The sequence below is a fragment of the Trachemys scripta genome, chromosome 1, assembly GCF_013100865.1.
Source record: "Trachemys scripta elegans isolate TJP31775 chromosome 1, CAS_Tse_1.0, whole genome shotgun sequence".
NCBI lineage: Eukaryota > Metazoa > Chordata > Testudines > Emydidae > Trachemys > Trachemys scripta.
Genome location: NC_048298.1, coordinates 97,849,616 through 97,867,739, shown reverse-complemented (window position 1 = coordinate 97,867,739; position 18,124 = coordinate 97,849,616). Strand labels below are relative to the sequence as shown.

Here is an 18,124-nt window from a genome sequence, read left to right as displayed (position 1 = left end):
AAGGTGGCTTATTGAAGAATAATTTTCTTTATCATAAGGTAATAGTCTCTCTAAATAACTGGCTGGCACATACCTCAAAAGAGGTATACCTCAGGCCCAGTTCCTCAAATGTAGCTGAGTTCAATGGGAGTTAGGTCCCTACATACCTTTGAGGATGTGGGCCTTAGCATGTAACACATCAAAATATAAAATGAGCTCCCACAAAGTGAAGTTGACTCTGGGAGAAGAGTCATAAGTGTACAATGTATAGTATGGGCTACATTTTAGAACTACGGACCTGCAAATTATTATTGCCTAGATGCAAACTTGCACAAAATAAGTTGTGCAAACTGCATGGTTTGTGTGTGTGATCACCTGTTTGCACTCAGGTGCAGTGACTTTGCAGGTAGCTGTTTCTGAACATTTGGCCTTATATGTAAATACACTGAATAAGAGACACTGTGACTGTTATGAGGGAGCATACTCTTGTGGGGGAGGGGCTTCATGGGTAATGGCATCTGTCCACCATTCCTTTTGGCATCTAACTGGGGGGCATGGCAAACTGGGACCCCTCCCCCCTTAGAGACAGGGGTTTGCATGCATAAGCCCAGTGGGAAATGCTGTTATCCTATCTGGAAATGATAAGCAATTTTTACTTTGTAAGAGAGAGAACTGACTTCAAAGAAAGATTTATATTCTTACTAATTCCTGAACAGGAACTGCACATAGACTGAACCAAGCATCCAGTGAAGCAGGCTCCTTATTTTGTGTGATTATCTTCTTGCCTCTCTCTCAGGGTGACCTCTTTCTGAATGACAGGAGGTGTAGGATAGTGCAGCGGCACCTGGAGTTTGATGGTGGCATCGCTTACGGGATTGACTGCATGTTAATGGACCCCACCCTTGGCGGGCGATGTGACAATTTTATCACTGCAGATTTCACGGTCAGTCAGTCCTTCAGTTCAGTTTTGTGATCCTTGGGGAGATGTGAACTGTAGGCCAAAGCCAGGCTCCACTGAAGTCAATGGCTAACCTCCCACTGATTCCAATACAGTCAGGATTTGACTCCAGGGCTGAAACTCTGTTTAAAGTGCTACTTTGGGTTTGTCTGGTGGGAAGCCTCGGGTGGACCGTGACTAACTAAAATAAAGTGAAAGGTGAAGTATGGTGCCTAAAAGATACACTAAGGTCCACCTGCAACTACGATAAGGAAAAGGTCAAAGTTAGGTTGGGATTAGCTGAAACATGTTAGCTAACCCTGACCTCATTTCAGCCACTTCTCCTAGTCTAGACAAACCCTTTTTGGACAAATATGACTCTGAACAGAGTGCAGAAATTAATTCTCTTTGGACCCTTTTGAATAATGCATGTTGAGAGGGTCAAATAAAGTTACCACCTATAAGAGGATGATGTTATTACTTTCTGAGTTAGATGTAGGGTTAAAGCAATCATCCATCTAATCTAACACTGGCTAATGCTGTATGCCTTCAAAGGAACATGTAAAAGCCTATTATAATACATCTACATGTGTATTATCATAGCACAGAGGGGATTTTTTTTCCTGTCCCTATATGGTGATCCCTATAAGCAGGAGGCTTGTTAGTGCTTATTTTTATCCTAACTGGTATGTCTGTGGATGCTTGTGCTCTTTGTATAAATATCTCTAACTAGATACTCTCATATGCACAAGGTGCTCATTTACTATGTTGATGAGGGCCATATCAGTTTCTAAAGAGAAAGAGAAATACAATATGGCCAAAAAGCCACTAGTGGTTTTGAGTCCTCAACTTGAGTCACCTTAAAGGGGATTGCTTAGGGTGCGTCCCCAGCACTTCCTGAAATCAGGTCTCTTAAAGCATCTCAGTTTGGACATCCAAATCGGAGACACCCCAAATCCATTGTCACTTTTGCAAATGTAGGCCTATGTACAAATAGATAAATACATCTCCCTCTCTTACCTATTTAGCTTAGTAGCAAATTTGCACTTCCAGAACTATTCTACTGTGAAATTTCATTTCTCTTTCATTTAGTTAAATTAATGTACCTATTTTGTTGTCATTTTCCTTTACCATTTCCCCTCTGTTATCTCTTTTGGAAAACTCCTATAATCTATATTAGGAGTAATGAAATTGGATATTTTAAAGGTATTTGTCTCTGGTCATTAATTTTAACTGCTTATATAAAAGTAGACACTTTTCTGGTGCTTTCAAACAGCTTTTTGTTGTTCCTATTTTTAAATATGTTTTTCCCTTTCTACAACAGGGGGATTGTGTTGGCTGTTACAATAATCCTAAATGCCCTACAGCGACTAAACCGAAGGTAATAGTACCTTTTTAAGGCAGTCTAATTGTCAGGCTTCTGTGCACTGCACAATAATAAACTAAAAATAACACACACTTTCAAAGAACAGTAGAGCTGTGAACAATGAAATCACTTGTTTAAATGGAACAATAAAACCCCAATCCTACTGAAGTCGGTAGAGGGTTATAGATCGGATGCAAAACTACTGAAGACAAAGTGAATGCTTCCATTGGCTTCAATGGGTTCTGAATTAGGCGCTGTCATATCAGCCTTTCCCCATTAAGAATTATGATCAAATCCTATTAGGTCAGAAGTGACAGAGTTTGGTGGTCTCACCCTAGCACATACTGCACACCAAAAAACCACTTGATGCTTCTATACATGTGGCAGGTTGTGTTATAGTGAGCAGAGTGGACCTACAAGCTAGAGGAGAGTGGCAGGGTCAAAGTGCATTGTCAGCATTCTGTCTGGCATCTGCTACTGTAGGAACCCTAACCATTTACCAGCACTAAATTCATCTACAAACATTTTAGTGATTAAAAAGAAAGAGTTTAGACTGGCATACTCTTTCTTCTCAAGTTTCTCTGCTTCTATCTACCTAATCTTCAATGAGAGCTGCAGCAAACTGGCTTGAATATCCTAGTCTAAACATTACAGGCCAGATCCTCTGTTTGTGTAAATTGCCCTAACGCAGTTGGTTTAATTGGAGCTGGGCCAGTGTACATCAGCTGAGGTTCTGGCCCATAGGCCTTTCTCTTCTAGGTGACTGGTTCAAATCCAGTCTAAGCCAGTAGTGACTTGCCACCATCTGATGGCTCATGTGAAATGAATGAGGTGGTGCCAGCTCTCTTCTGATGTGTCCTCCCCCTTTATTGCTACCTGTTGGCTGTCTCAGAAGACAGGCCATAGATTAAATGGGCAGGAAGACTGAACTAACCTCTTTCCTCAGAGTTAGTCTCGTCACATCAGGGTTGTAGCATATTGGGGGAAGCTTGTCCCACTACTGCCTATGCTTTGCTTTTTCTGTAGGTAGATCACTTCGATCTCCAGGGCTGTCAATTTGATCAGCTCTACATTAAAAAAAATACAGTGAGTTAAAAATAAATCCACAGAACATTCAATCATCTGTGTTTTTATCCCTCTGTGCAACGTTTAGGGAGGGATACAGAAGTGTACTTACCAATTCTATGGCAGGAGCTTAGATGGCTGTCGCCAGGATTGTACGATGGTTGTCTGGATTGCAAAGTGCTGTCAAGGCTACTATGGGCGAGACTGCCAAGGTAGGATTGCCCTGATTAACCTTTGAGATCTCTCTGGGAATAGCTGCCTGACACCACAAGGTGACAAGGCAATTCATTATTGGAGAGTCTTAAGAGCAGGTTAGACAAACACCTGTCAGGGATGGGCTAGATAATACTTAGGGCTGGTCCACACTGGGGGCAGGGGTCGATGCAAGATATGCAACTTCAGCTACAGGAATAGCATAGCTGAAGTCGACGTATTTTATTTTGATTTACCTCGGGTCCTCACAGCGCGGGATCGACGGCCGCGGCTCCCCCATTGACTCCGCTACCGCCGCTTGCCCTGGTGGAGTTCCGGAGTCGACGGGAGCGCGTTCGGGGATCGATATATTGCGTCTAGATGAGACGCGATATATCGATCCGCGATAGATCGATTACTACCCACCGATTCGGCAGGTAGTCTGGACGTATCCTTAGTCCTGCCATGAGTGCAGGGGACTAGACTCGATGACCACTCGAGGTCCCTTCCAATCCTACGATTCTATGATTATATTTAATTGTTTAAAAGGAATATTGAATAAAATCCTGCAATCATTGCTATGCATGAGTCATGACAGGCTTCATGGTACTGAGTATACTAGTGTGCTGACTAAGAAACAAGAGCTGCTTAGATGTAATCTCAGCTCTGACAGAGATTTGCTCTAAGACCACGGATAACCTCTCTCTGTCTTGTGTTCCCTCTTTGTAAAACAGGGTAATACTGCAGTGAGAGTTCGTGCATGCATAAGTAACACTATTATTATTATTTTCCACTTCAAATAACTTAAATATGCTCAAAAAGGTTCTTTTTTTATGTTAGCAATTTGTAAACTCCATGTTGATAAAGAGTAAAATTAATGCTATAAAGAGTATATATTGCTTTGTTATGACATTGCATGGAGACACATTTCAACCATTTGAAAAAATACAAAAGATGCGAGAACCATATCATGTGTCAACTTCTGGAGACTGACATCAAAATGCATTAAACACACGTGCTAGAATTCACAGCTAGTGCATGAGCATATGTGTATCTGGTATGAATTCAAAGAGCATTAAGCACTAAGGGGACTGTGGGGCCCTGTTAGTTTAACTTGTTTATTGACTTTGAAAACAACAGCTGAGGGGAATCACTACCAGGGCTGATATTGTATCATCTAACTAACTTCCCAACCTTCACTCAGCTGTACCAACATGCTTGCCAAATGTAACGTGTTTTAACCCAAGCAATTGTTGGTTTTGACTTCACCAGAGCTCTGCATGGGCTCAGGGGTTCATCCACATGGATCTGATTGCAGTCCTGGGGGCCAACAGTCTAAATGAGTGGGTGCCAGGTTACATCCTTCAAGTAAATGAGGTTGTATGAATCCACTGTGGTCCACTAAGTGTGTATGTGGGGGATTTTCAAAAGCACCTAAGGGATTTAGGAACACATTTATAAACTAACATTTTTGTGCTCAAAAATTTTCTAAAACCAGTTTTCTTAGAAAACGAACAAACTTGTAAATACAAAGCAGAGCTGAAGAGAACTGACACTGCATTTTATCCTTTCTAGCCTGCCCAGGAGGGCCAGAGACCCCATGTAATAATCATGGTTCATGTGACGACAAATACTCAGGAACCGGAGAGTGTAAATGCAACAGTGGCTTCAATGGGACTTCATGTGAGCTGTGTTTGCCTGGAAGATATGGCTCTGACTGTAAACGTATGTTTCAGCCTTGTTTCTGAATTAATATCTGATTCAAATACACCATTTTTCTATATTTATTTTTGAAGCAGAAAAAAAAATTATGTATATTCTTTGCTCTTCCATTTCACAACTGACATGCCGCCTGTGGCTGCCGTAGCCCAGACACTGGTTGAAGATCACTCCCATGCAGAGAGCCAACACAAGGTGGGGCTTACATGGGACTTCAGAGTTACATAGGTTTGTGTTGGCCCTCTGCTCTAGGGTGAATTTCACCCACTCCTCCTATCAATTATACAGTTCCATTTTGCAGTAGCATGAAGCAGGTTGAGGCATCACTTCTTGCTTGATCTACAGTCCTTTTTAACTAAAATATAGCCGTCTCCCAACCCCGGCGACAGATAAGACAATAGAATGGAAACACTGATAAAATACAAGAAATCAGAAGGATATCTCATGGCTACTGAAGGCAACACTTTATACTTATCATATGAAAAAGAGAGTAACACAAGAGGGGAAATTAATTTGTGGAGAGGGCCAACCGAAGGCCTATGCGCCTCGAAAGTTCCTACATAATCAAGCAATTGTCGGTTTTAGTGGGACTTCCCAGGTGCGTTGGCTTTGTGCATCTTCATAGGGGTAAATTTCATCCTAGATAAAAAAAATTATTCTCAGCATAAAGGCTTTAATTGAGAGACTAAAGATAGCAGAAGAGACAGGGTATTAACTCTTTCACCCTAAATTACTGTTTTCGGTCCAACACAGTTTTGTTGTAACTAGCACTAACCTATAAGGTTAGGTTATGCATGCAAAAGTTCTGATGCTTACCCAAAGTTTATCCATTTGACATCTATTGTATGGGAATGTGTATGTTTATGGCACTGTATAAACTATCAGTCTGAACCTCAAACTGTTATGTTTACTAAAAGAAAAGCCAAAAAGGTCTTGTGGCCCTATATTCTTTTTTTTAATATACATAATTAATTTGTTGATATAAATTTAAACATTAATTGACTAGGTTAAACCCTTCACAAATCAAAAGGCAAAGTGTGAAATCCTGGCTCCACTAGAAGTTTTGCTGCTGACTTCTGTGGGTCCAGAATTTCACCCATACAATCAGACCTGCTTATAAGCCAAATCCCATGCCATTACTTTCCCACATACACAAAAAACATTCCTGGCAGAGGGGTGGGTCAGCAGAGCCAAAACGCCATTAAATAGCAAAACACATAAAGAACTATCAATAATAAAGATTCTTCATGAGAGACCAGCTCTGTTGCTTGGTATTTCCACAAAGAAAGATCTACTACTCAATGAAGAAATACTTTGTGCTTAAAGTTTCGGGGTATGTGGGTAGAGGAATATCCCCCTACTATTATAAAAAAGACCATCCCCATTCAGACACTTTTATACAGTCATGAAAAATGGCTGAGATATTTTTGAGGGTAAGAATATGTGTGAGCAGGTAACTTTTACACCTGCTTGGAGACAAAGTCCACCTACCCTGTGTAGAGGCAAATCCCAGCTTTGACCTTGTTAACAATCAAATGAACAATCAGACAACATGAAGGCCAGCCTGAGCCTGCTTCCCAGGTGTGACTGCTCAGAAGACTCCTCATTCAGGCTGCTCCGCCCCTTAAATACTCTCTGCCTGAGATCTCTCTGACAGAGCAACTCAACTGTCAAGCTTGCCAACTCTCTTTATTCCCTCTGGTTAGAGAGCCCCGCCCCCTCCAAGTTTGATATAACTGACAGTTGTTGCAGGCTAAGCCTGGTTTCCACCTACAGACCACTAACCCCTTCCTGCCAGGGGCCTGTGTGGTTTTGTGACATTGCTCTAGGGAAAAATTTTCCTTTTCTCATTACCATTCTGTCTGTGATCAATCTACATTCCTTTTACAGTCTGCGGCTGCAAGGCCCATGGGCAATGTGATGAAGGAATCTCTGGATCAGGACAGTGTTTCTGTGAAACTGGATGGACTGGTCGATTCTGTGAAACCAAACTAGGTGTGTATCTTCTCACCAGAATCTGTTGCAAAACAATAGGTTACAGTGCTCCCAGCAAGTTTAATCGAATCAGTTGTTTTCATGCAGTGGACATAGCAAGACAGGGTTAATAACACCAGAAATCCTGCTTTGTGCAGGATAAATGTTGAAGGAGAGTATTTTGCTTTTGATACAAGGAAAATTGAAAACTTTAAAGAAAATTATATTGTGCTGCACTATGCCATGATCTGCACGGCGCCCCAAAAATTTCTGCAGTTCCTCTAAAGTTGGAGCTTCGTAAACCTGCTTGAGGACTGACTGCAAAACGTATCAAAGGTGTACTTGACTCAGGCTCAGTTCCATGTACACACAAATCGCACTAAGCCAGGGCTTAGACCCAGAGTCCGAGGACCACATGGAGGTGAAGGGTCTGACCCTGAGTCAAACCCTATTGCTCTGCAGTGTAGATGTGTTGTGGGAGTCTGCCAAAAATATCCCACAATCCCATGGGCCAACTTTTTGTGTCAAGAAGACAGTCAAGTTTTCCCATACCGCGCCATGAAAGAAGGGCTAGAGCAGCCACGCTTGGGGGAGGGGTGCCAGGAATATGGGTGATTGGACTCAGGCCCACATAATGCAGTGTAGATGCTGGAGCCCCAAGTTGGGACACATGATTCAACAATTCCTAACCTACATGCTGTAACAAATAAGCGTAGACACTCAAGCATTAGGTTAACAAGCCCAGGGTCTGTTAACTAATCCTGGGCTTACACTGCAGTGTACACAAACCTATTGTGTTGGGAAACGAAGACAACTGAATGAGAGGCAGGCAGCAGCAGTGCACAGGGACTCAGCACAGAGACTTTTCATTAACGTTACTACCAGTCAAAAAAATGCCTGACTTACCAGTGGCTGAGTATCACTAATCTAGTTCATCTCCCTGCTGTACAGCAGCAATGGTGTCTGTGTCAGATGCAGCTGTATTTGTCTACTCTGGGATTGCTCAGGTGGTGGGGACTCCATGCCTGCTTTTAGCAGATTATTCTGTTGTCTATGGGGGCAGGCAGCATGGTCTAGTGCAGTGTTTCTCAATGATCAGTCCGTGGACACAGTTTAGGAAGGCAGCAAGCCGGTCCCTGATATCAAAAAGGTTGAGAAACACTGGTATAGTGTACCAACCACAGGACGGAGAATTGAGACCAGAGAGTTCTAATTCCACCTGTCATAATGGACTTCAACAAGTTGCTTCCCCACTCTGCGGCTTTGACCTTGTCTGTAAAATAAGGATACTATTTACTGGCAATTCTGAACAATTGGAAAAAAAATCATTTTGGGTTGAAGCAAAACCGAAATTTTAGGCCAACTGAAAAGGTTTTTTTTAAACAACAAACAATAAAATGAAAGGAAATTTTGAAATAAAAAGTCATTTCAACTAAAAAATCCAAGTATTTTGAAAATGTCAAAATGAAATGTTTTGATTTTTTTCTTTTTGTTGACTTTTTTTTTTAACTGAAACTATTTGGTGTCATTGACAGACATTCACAAAATGTTTTAGTGTCACAGAATCTGCATTTTTCACTGAAAAAAGTGTTGATCAAAAAACTTCATCCACATCTACCTCCCAGGGATTGATTAGTTATTGTTTATAAAGTGCTTTGAAAATGTAAGCACTACATGCCTGCAAAATACAATATTTTTAAATGAACATATGTTTTGAAAAGGGTACTTAATATCAATTCAAACAACATCCCCTTTTATAATAATAGACTATTACAGTAAGTGTGCTTCAGAGTAATGAAGATCATTTCACTTGCAATTGATTAGCATCAAAGTATGGCCCAGTAGATAGAGGTTTTGAATGAGGATTTGCATTCTGTTCCTGCACTGACCTGCTATGTGCTCTGGGACAAATCTCCTCACCCTTGTTTTACCATCTGTAAAATGGGAATAACAATACTTACCGCCAGCCTAAAGTGCTTTGAGATTTATGATGAAAAGTGCTATACAAAAACTAAGCATTATATTCTGTAGTAATATGCATCTGAAGAAGTGAGGTTTTTACCCACGAAAGCTTATGCCCAAATAAATCTGTTAGTCTTTAAGGTGCCACCAGACTCCTTGTTTTTTGTAGTAATATGAATTGTCTCACAGGTTTTTAAGTAAACATGTACTGTATACAAGATTTCCTTTATTCTCTAGATGAGATCACATTTTTAAAGTATAAGAAGTCATTTTCATCAGATATTTTACCTTCTTCACAGCTCTGCTGCCTGTGTGTTCACCTAATTGTTCTAGTAACGCCGTCTGCAAAGAAAACAACATGTGTCAGTGTAAGCCATTTTATGAAGGAGATGGAATCACATGTACAGGTGAATTCATGTACTTCTGTCCCAGACCTGAAGCAGAGCTCTGTGTAGCTCAAAAGCTTGTCTCTTTTACCAACACATGTTGGTCCAGTAAAAGATATTACCTCACCCACCTTGTTTCTCCCCAAACGTTAAAGGCAAACGTTGCTGTTTTCACCTAGCCATTCACTTTAATACACAGGACTCATCAGAGTGAAATGTTAACTATCAAAGAGGGGCCTGAACAGTGGCAGATTAATGATTTTGCCGCCCCCAGCCCCATATGAACTTGTTTTAGTTTTTTTACAAATTCGTTTTAACTAAAACGAATCTAAATATCATTAAAATAATTGAACATTTACAAGTTTTATTATAAATAAAATTACAAGTACAGCGGACCCTCGCTTAAATGCGCATCTGCATAGCACAATTTCGCTTACAGCACGGGACCGCGTATGGATCCAAAACACTGCGTTCAAGCGGGGGTCCGGTGTATATCAAATATTTATTTTTTATTTTATGTAGATACAATAAAAGAAATAAAAGTATGTGAGTAATAAGTAGTTACATTTGTTTACACCTACATCTTTGAGCAGCAAATTTATTAATTAATTCTGTATAATCCAGAGAAGTTGTTAGAGCCTTTCCAATTGTCAGGAGAGAAAGGGATTCTCGTGAGTATGTTTACTAAATGGCGTCGCGCAGTCATTGATGGATTCAATACGCGCTATGATTGGTAGAATCGCGGCGTCACTGATGCCGTGATTACAAAAATGCTGCTATTATAAATTTGCAGCCCCTGCAAATTTGCCGCCCTAGGCCTAGGCCTTGTCCGCCTAGGCAATAATACGCCCCTGGGCCTGAACCAAAACTTTTGATCTAAAGACTTTCAGAGGTGGGAATCTGAAATAAATGAAGAGGTGTCAGGGTTCCCTCCCCACTCTGAACTCTGGGGTACAGATGTGGGGGCCCACATGAAAGACCCCCTAAGCTTATTTCTACCAGCTTAGGTTAAAAACTTCCCCAAGGCACAAATTCTTCCTTGTCCTTGGACGGTATTTCTGTCACCACCAAGTGAGTTAGACAAAGATTCAGGAAAAGGACCACTTGGAGTTCCTGTTTCCCAAAAATATCCCCCCAAGCCCCTTCACCCCCTTTCCTGGGGAGGCTTGAGAATAATATACCAACCAAATAGGTAAACAAGGTGAGCACAGACCAGACCCTTGGGTTTTTAGGACACTAAAAACCAATCAGGTTCTTAAAAGCAGAACTTTATTATAAAGAAAAAAAGCAAAAGAAGCACCTACGTAAAATCAGGATGGAAGGTAATTTTACAGGGTAATAAGATTTAAAACACAGAGGATTCCCCTCTAGGCAAAACTTCAAAGTTACAAAAAACAGGAATAAACCTCCCTCTCGGCATAGGGAAAATTCACAAGCTAAAACAAAAGATAAGCGAACGCATTTCCTTGCTATTACACCTCTACCCTGATATAACGCGACCCGATATAACACGAATTCTGATATAAAGCAGTGCAGCGGGGGGGGAGGGGCGGGGCTGCGCACTCCGGTGGATCAAAGCAAGTTCAATATAACGTGGTTTCACCTATAACTTGGTAAGATTTTTTGGCTCCCGAGGACAGTGTTATATCGAGGTAGAGGTGTACTTACAATTTTTGTAATCTTGGATGCTTATTTCAGGCAGGGTTTTAGGAGATAGTTTTTCCTGCCTTGGTCCTTCTCTGTCCCAGAGAGAACAACAAAGAGAGCACAAAACAAAACCTCCCCCCACAGATTTGAAAGTATCTTCTTCCCTTATTGGTCCTTTTGGTCAGGTGCCAACTAGATTATTTGAGCTTCTTAACCCCTTACAGGTAAAGGAGGGATTTTATGCTCCCCTTAGCTGTATGTTTATGACAAGAGTAGTTACAGATTTTTCTTACACACAGTGTGAGGTCAATGCATGGTTGCAACCATTGTAATAAACGACAGAGTTTGGCCCTGGAAGGCGCAACACGGTGATTTCATTGGGGTTTCACATGTGTATATGTGAGGGCAACAAGATAGCTAGCTAGCTCTATTCGGGTGTGGGAGGACTTTGTGGTTTTCCAGCTCAATAATTCATTGGCCGCAATCTTTGTTTGATTACCTGAGGCAAGGAAACTCTCTGACAATATTACTTGAGAGCTATTACTATTACTGGGACAGATCATCTCCTCCACAGACCCATACGTGGAGAGTTCATTCATCTGGAAAGGGGGCTTGGCACATTTCCCACTCTCCATTGTATGGAGTCAGGATTGTGGAAGGAGTAGGTAGGCTGGAGGACCATGGTGAATGCACACTCTCCCCTTTCCATCCCAGCAGAAGTTAGCCAGAAAAGTTAGTGCATCCCCAGGTTGTATTAACCTTTCTATAATCCACCCCCAAGGTCATTAGGAGCCACCATGGCCTGGGTGGAGTCCCTATTAGAGTGACTCCATTGTGGTACCAGAAAGCCAAGCAGAGCCACTGGGAGCCAGCACCACTGTGAGGTACTGAGCATGCGTGGCCCTGGCTTCTGGAGAATCTGCCACTCTTGGGGACCGTTTTTTGATGGGGTTGAGATCAGGAGGGACTTGCCCTGCAGCCCTCTGGGACAATGCAGAGGAATCTATAATCTTCATGGAGGTTTCCTTGCAAAAATTCCCTTGTTGAAGCAGGAGAGGATGGTCTGGGCCAGTTCTAATATGTTAGATTAGAGATGTGCCCAAGCCCCTGAAGAGGACTGGGACCCCTTTTGTGCAGGACTCTCTACAAATAGAGATTAGCCAAAGAAGCTTACAATCTAGTCAGCCAAAAAATGTTCCAGTTGCTTTTAAAGAACTGAGGGCAGCATTTCCTTGTGAAGGAAAGACACTCTTTAAAAATACACTAACTTACATATTTTCTTTTTGCTTTTTAGCTGTGAATCTTTGTAAACAAAACAATGGTGGGTGTCACCAGAATTCAAAATGTACCCAAACGGGTGTGACAGTCCTTTGTAGCTGTCAGAAAGGATACACGGGAGATGGCCGCACCTGCCTTCCTATAAATCCTTGCGCTGATGGGCTCAATGGTGGTTGCCATGAACATGCCATTTGTACAATGACAGGACCTGTAAGTTGTTGGTGGGGACGGGGGTGGGGCTGGCTTTTTTGTTTTTTGTCTTGGAAATCCTGACGAGACGCCCACTCCACCTCCTAATGAAATCATCAGGAGTCTTTCCAGTGACGTCAGTGGGAGCTGGACCAGACCACCCCTCCCAAATGTCCCTGACTTTGAGACACATCACTCATCAATCCCAGCCTGCTTTCCACATAACTTTGGTGTCCACTCAGCTTATTGGTGGAAACTGTGTACTAGAAATGCAGTATCATGAAACTGAGGTTATTTATACTAAAGGAATGGATCCCACAGCATGTTCAAGTATGCTGCATGCATATTTTGATAACCCTTATGCTGAGTGTCTCACCCCTCCCCACGTTGGGCCTTGGCAGGTTGGAATGTATAAGATGCCTAGAGGAGACATGTAAATATTCCTACAGCTAAATCTCACTTCTCAGCCTGTTTCAATCAATGTATTGTTAAATTCTTTTCTTGGGTCCATATGTATTTATTTAATTTTATTTTAAGTGGCTACCATGTATATTTATTATTATAATTCTTCAAAGCATACTCTGAGTGGTTTAGGTATAAATGCTTTGGCCTTAATTCAGCAAAGCACTTATGTACTTAAGTGTTTTGCTGAATAAGGATGAATTCTAATGTGTGTGTAGGTGGTTTATTGAGTCATAGCTTTTGCTAGTGGCATTTTAGCAAGTGCACAGTGTGCTGGACTCAGCAAATGGGATACTTCCATCCATTCAGAAAATACTATATTAGGTTGTCATTTTTATGTTTGTAAAACATTCTATTTGGACATTTTTATTCTTTCCCCTACCAGGATAAACGCAAATGTGAATGTAAAGATAACTATGTTGGTGATGGGCTTGACTGCACTGTGATGCAGCTTCCAGTTGACCGTTGTTTGCAAGACAACGGGCAGTGCCATGCCGATGCAAACTGTGCTGATCTTCACTTCCAGGGTCAGTATGCCAGATAGACTCAGAAGTAGTGTGGTGTGAAGAGTTTAGGCTAGAATCCTTCAATTGGATCCATCCAGTGGACTCCTGTGTCCATGTCAAGTCTCACTGAAGTCAAAGGGGTTCTGCATAGATGTAGTAATTTAGGCCTAATTGAACAATCCATCCCTATACAGCAAATCACTTAAGTACATGCTTAAGTCTTGTTGAAGTAATGGGACTTGTGCACATGCTTAACGTTTAAGAATGTGCCTTAATATTTTGTGAGTTGGGACCTTTGAAAGCACCAGATTAAAATGATTCCAAATGGAAATATTACCCCACACGTGGCTTGTTACATACTAGCTACCTTTCATGAAAATTCCTCAAGGATTGCTCAAACTATTACAGAACAGAGTGTTAAAAAAAAACATACAGCCCTAACGTTAAATTATTTATTGTTTACTTACAGATGCTACAGTTGGAGTTTTCCATTTGCGCTCTCCCCAAGGGCAGTACAAACTGACTTATGAAAAAGCAAAGGAGGCCTGCGCCAGAGAAGGGGCAACAATAGCTACATATAATCAGCTGTCATATGCTCAGAAGGTGAAATTCTGCTGAACTTCAGTGGCAATGGACTCTGTGTGTACTGTATTTAGTGGCTGCACAAGGGTGAAACGGAACGGTCAGACTTAGCTGTTTGGAAGTTGAATGCTACAAGGATGTACATTTATATCCTAAGGCATGCAACTTCTTTGCTCTAGGAGTAGGCTTGGTAGAATTTGATTTATTTATTTTTAATTTCAACAGATAATATCAGTGTTTCTTTTTAATCTTTTTTAGATTTTTATGGATTTAAATTTTCACAGTTGTGCAAAATTATGGATTTGAAGCATTTTTTAGCTATTTAAATGTTCACACTTCTGGAAAATTATTGGGGGGGGGGTCAGACAATTATTTAATGACAATTGATGTTGAGATCCAAAAAGTTAAAGCTTTATAACCATTAAAACACAAATTGCCAACATCACAGGTAAAAATATACAAAGTAAATAACCTGAAATCAACAGATCGTACCTGTTATTACTATTCATTCACTAGTCCATTTGTAACAAGCCTAATTCAAAAGTCTAAATTGCTGGATTTTGACTAAGTTCTCAAGCAGCATTTTTCTTACTTTGCCTGTCTGTAAATTTCAATTATCATCAGTGGAAATATTTTTTCATTGGTTTTAGTGTGTACAGTGAAATTGACATTAACTGACATTTACCAAGAAAAATCTAATCCTTCCAAGCCTATCAATGAACCAAGTTCTTCTCTTGAGTACAGACATAGAATGCTCATTGACTTCGAACAGGAATTGCACATGCACTTGTGAAGGCAGGATTTTGCCTTATGTCTGGAAGCTGAAAACCAACAATGGAAATCAAAATAGGGTTTTTTCTTTTTGTCAATTTCATAAACACACAGTAGGACAGTGACGTTCCTGTCCCTGTATTAATATCACTGTAATTACTATAGGTGAATCAAAAGATTTGGAACCTTAGCGTCCGTGAAAAACTTTACTTACCTTGTTTTCTTCTATCCAACCTTCATTTCCATGTCAGGCAGCCAACCGATGTTAGAACTCTAATCTGTCAATCTTAAGCAGCTGCTTGAGACGTGGCAATACTAGCAAGCAAAAAATTGTGTGCTGTACTAACTTTGTATCTGATTCTACTTCAATTAAAATTATTAGCAAAATTGTCATTGATTTTAGTGCTAGCAGAGTAAGATTCTTGAGCAGCCAAATTTTAGATTTTTTTTTTATTACGGATTTTAATTACACACATTTTTTAAAGGAACTTACTTATTATAGAACTAGGCTTACACTTTGTTTGAAGAAAAAAGGCTTTGGTTTTTTTCCTGGCTGGCGTAGGTCTCGGATAACCCTTTTAGTACTGTTTATACTAAGCATCTTCTAGATTATGTCTGGTTGAAGTCAATGAGAGTTTTGCCATTGTCTTTAATAGGGGCCAAGATTTCACCCTGGATTTGTAAAACTAGTTTTCAATGGTGGGTCAGACTGATTGTCAAGTCATTTAGGATACAGTTTCCGCCTGTCTCATTCCTACTCAGAGTTCAAAATGTAGCAACAAGGCCCATTATTTAAAGAGACAAGAGATACTGGTGAGATGAAAGACTGGAGTGTGTGCAGTGTGTAAACTTTCTTCTTGGGCAAGTAGAGGCCTGAACCAAACCCAAGGATCTAGAGCCCTCTGGACGTTGGGCACATTCAGCTCTGGATCTGAACAATGCCGTTCAGACTCTTCTTTAGTGTAAATATTTCTCTGTGACAGCAAAACCAGCAATAACATTGGCTTTGAGTTTACTGAATATTCATTATTCACATTTCATTGAACTTGTCTAATCTTCTTCTGGGTTGATAAGAGGTCATTTTCATTCACCCAACTGCTGCTAGCACTCTTTGGCCCTGCGCCTGCATTGAGTTCTGCATAGACAAACCCCCTGTGCCTGGGACTCCACACACAGGTGCAGTGGTCAGTGCAGGATTGGGCTGAGTTGACATTCACCCTGGGCAGAAAGACCACACAAAGTCAATGCACGGCTTAAGCCCTCAGAATAGGACTTAAGTAGGACTTCCGTGGCACGTAGGCATTATGTTGGCCCTCTGTGGGAGGATGAGTTTCACTCACAGTGTGTTAGATTATTTACAGTTCTGTTTCCTCTGTGCTTTACAATATTATTAATGTGTTGGTTGCAGGCACAATACCACTTCTGTGCTGCTGGCTGGTTAGATGGTGAAAGAGTTGGTTATCCAACTGCCTTCTCTTCCCCAAACTGTGGATCAGGATTTGTTGGAATAGTTGACTATGGGCCTAGAGTCAACCTGAGTGAAGCCTGGGATGTCTTCTGCTACAGAGTCAAAGGTAACAGAGTGCCTACTGCCTACATCTATGGTAGTTTGGTCAAAAGACAGCACTATAATTAGTTCCAGTAATGTCACTACGTTTAAAGAGCCCAGCCCATTGTATTGGCAACAGATTCTCTTTCTAAGCTAGGGAAAATTTCTTTGGACTGGCAAATTATTTTTCCTCCATAGAGCAGTAGCAAACAGTCTCCTAGAATACACCATTCATTCTTGGCTTGTTATCTAAAAGACGTGTATTTGTATTTTACAGATGTGAACTGCACGTGTAAGACTGGCTATGTGGGTAATGGCTTCACGTGTAGCGGGAACCTGCTACAGGTCCTGATGTCTTTCCCCATGTTTACAAACTTCTTGTCGGTATGGACTAAAGAAGTGCATTGTTTTGAGATACAGACAAACTAAACCAAGTTTCACAGCATAGCAAATACCCCACACATTTGTTTACATGTAAATGTTCGCTTTATTAGCTCATTCCACTCACATTGAATAGCATACGTGGTTGGGTAATCTCACTCTTCTTTTACTATATGAGAAAGTAAATACAAGCATTACAAAAATGCAGCATTAAAGCAGGGTGGAGCCATTTAAATCATGATATTTAAAAAAACATCACTGATTTAAACCCAGGTGGAGGCTTTGTAAAAATAAATTGAAAATTTGTGCTGTTGAAAAATGTAGATTGAACTAATATGTTAATAGTGGGTTTGGTTTAATTTTAAATGCCACAACTGGTAGAATATATTATTTGAATGTTACCACACTGCTAGAGGCAAAAGACAAAAGATTGACATTTAAGTCCCTGATCCTGCAAACACTAAGGTTGGTATGCAACTTTGCTCATACGAATACCCTCATTGATGACAATGGGTCTACGCATGTGCTTAAAAGTTAAGCCTGTGTGTAAGAATTTGCAGCATCAAGGGTTAAAACTGTGTTCTTAATAAAAACTTCTCTCCAAGGGTATGTCTGCACTGGAGCTAATTTCCAGTTGAGGTCGGGATACCATGCCAGCTGTGATCGAGCTAGTGCGCTAAAAGGTAGCAACGTAGCCTTAGCTGCACGGGCAGTGGGAGGGGCTAGCCATCCTGCGTATATACCTAGGGTTTCAGGCGGGCCTGTATTTGGGTGGGCTAACCAGTCCCAGCCACACTGCTATTTTTAACATGTTATCTCAGTCACAGCTAGTGTGGGTATGTCTCCCCGACCTGGGAATTACGCCCTGGCTCCAGCGTACATAGTCCCTGAACAGGATAAAATGGTTGTCACTTCAAAATTGTTTCAGTGTTAACAATGACATTTTGTTTTGTTTTTTACATAGTATTCATTCAGCTTTTGTCACAATAACTGGACCATAATCCAGATTGCCTTCACTTAAGAATGAATTTGGTTTCTTCCTAGGAAGTCCTGGTTTACTCTAACAGCTCCACGAAAGGCAGAGAGTTCCTGAAATACCTCACAAACTTGTCAACCCGGGCCACTCTCTTCGCCCCAAACAATAATGGGCTAAGAGAAAATGAGGTGAGCATCTATTTA

At 41.0% G+C, this 18,124-nt stretch overlaps 1 protein-coding gene across 1 annotated transcript in view; it reads left to right on the top strand.

The window, feature by feature from the left end:
* STAB2 (stabilin 2) overlaps positions 1 to 18,124 on the top strand; it is a 139,260-nt gene that overhangs the window by 108,114 nt on the left and 13,022 nt on the right. Inside the window, exons 53-64 of the mRNA XM_034778700.1 lie at positions 776 to 922; positions 2,241 to 2,297; positions 3,436 to 3,559; positions 5,115 to 5,264; positions 7,149 to 7,253; positions 9,494 to 9,601; positions 12,522 to 12,715; positions 13,542 to 13,683; positions 14,132 to 14,265; positions 16,424 to 16,589; positions 16,842 to 16,948; positions 17,990 to 18,109. Of these exons, the coding sequence (XP_034634591.1) occupies positions 776 to 922; positions 2,241 to 2,297; positions 3,436 to 3,559; positions 5,115 to 5,264; positions 7,149 to 7,253; positions 9,494 to 9,601; positions 12,522 to 12,715; positions 13,542 to 13,683; positions 14,132 to 14,265; positions 16,424 to 16,589; positions 16,842 to 16,948; positions 17,990 to 18,109 (1,554 nt within the window). The remainder of the gene's footprint in view (positions 1 to 775; positions 923 to 2,240; positions 2,298 to 3,435; positions 3,560 to 5,114; positions 5,265 to 7,148; positions 7,254 to 9,493; positions 9,602 to 12,521; positions 12,716 to 13,541; positions 13,684 to 14,131; positions 14,266 to 16,423; positions 16,590 to 16,841; positions 16,949 to 17,989; positions 18,110 to 18,124) is intronic.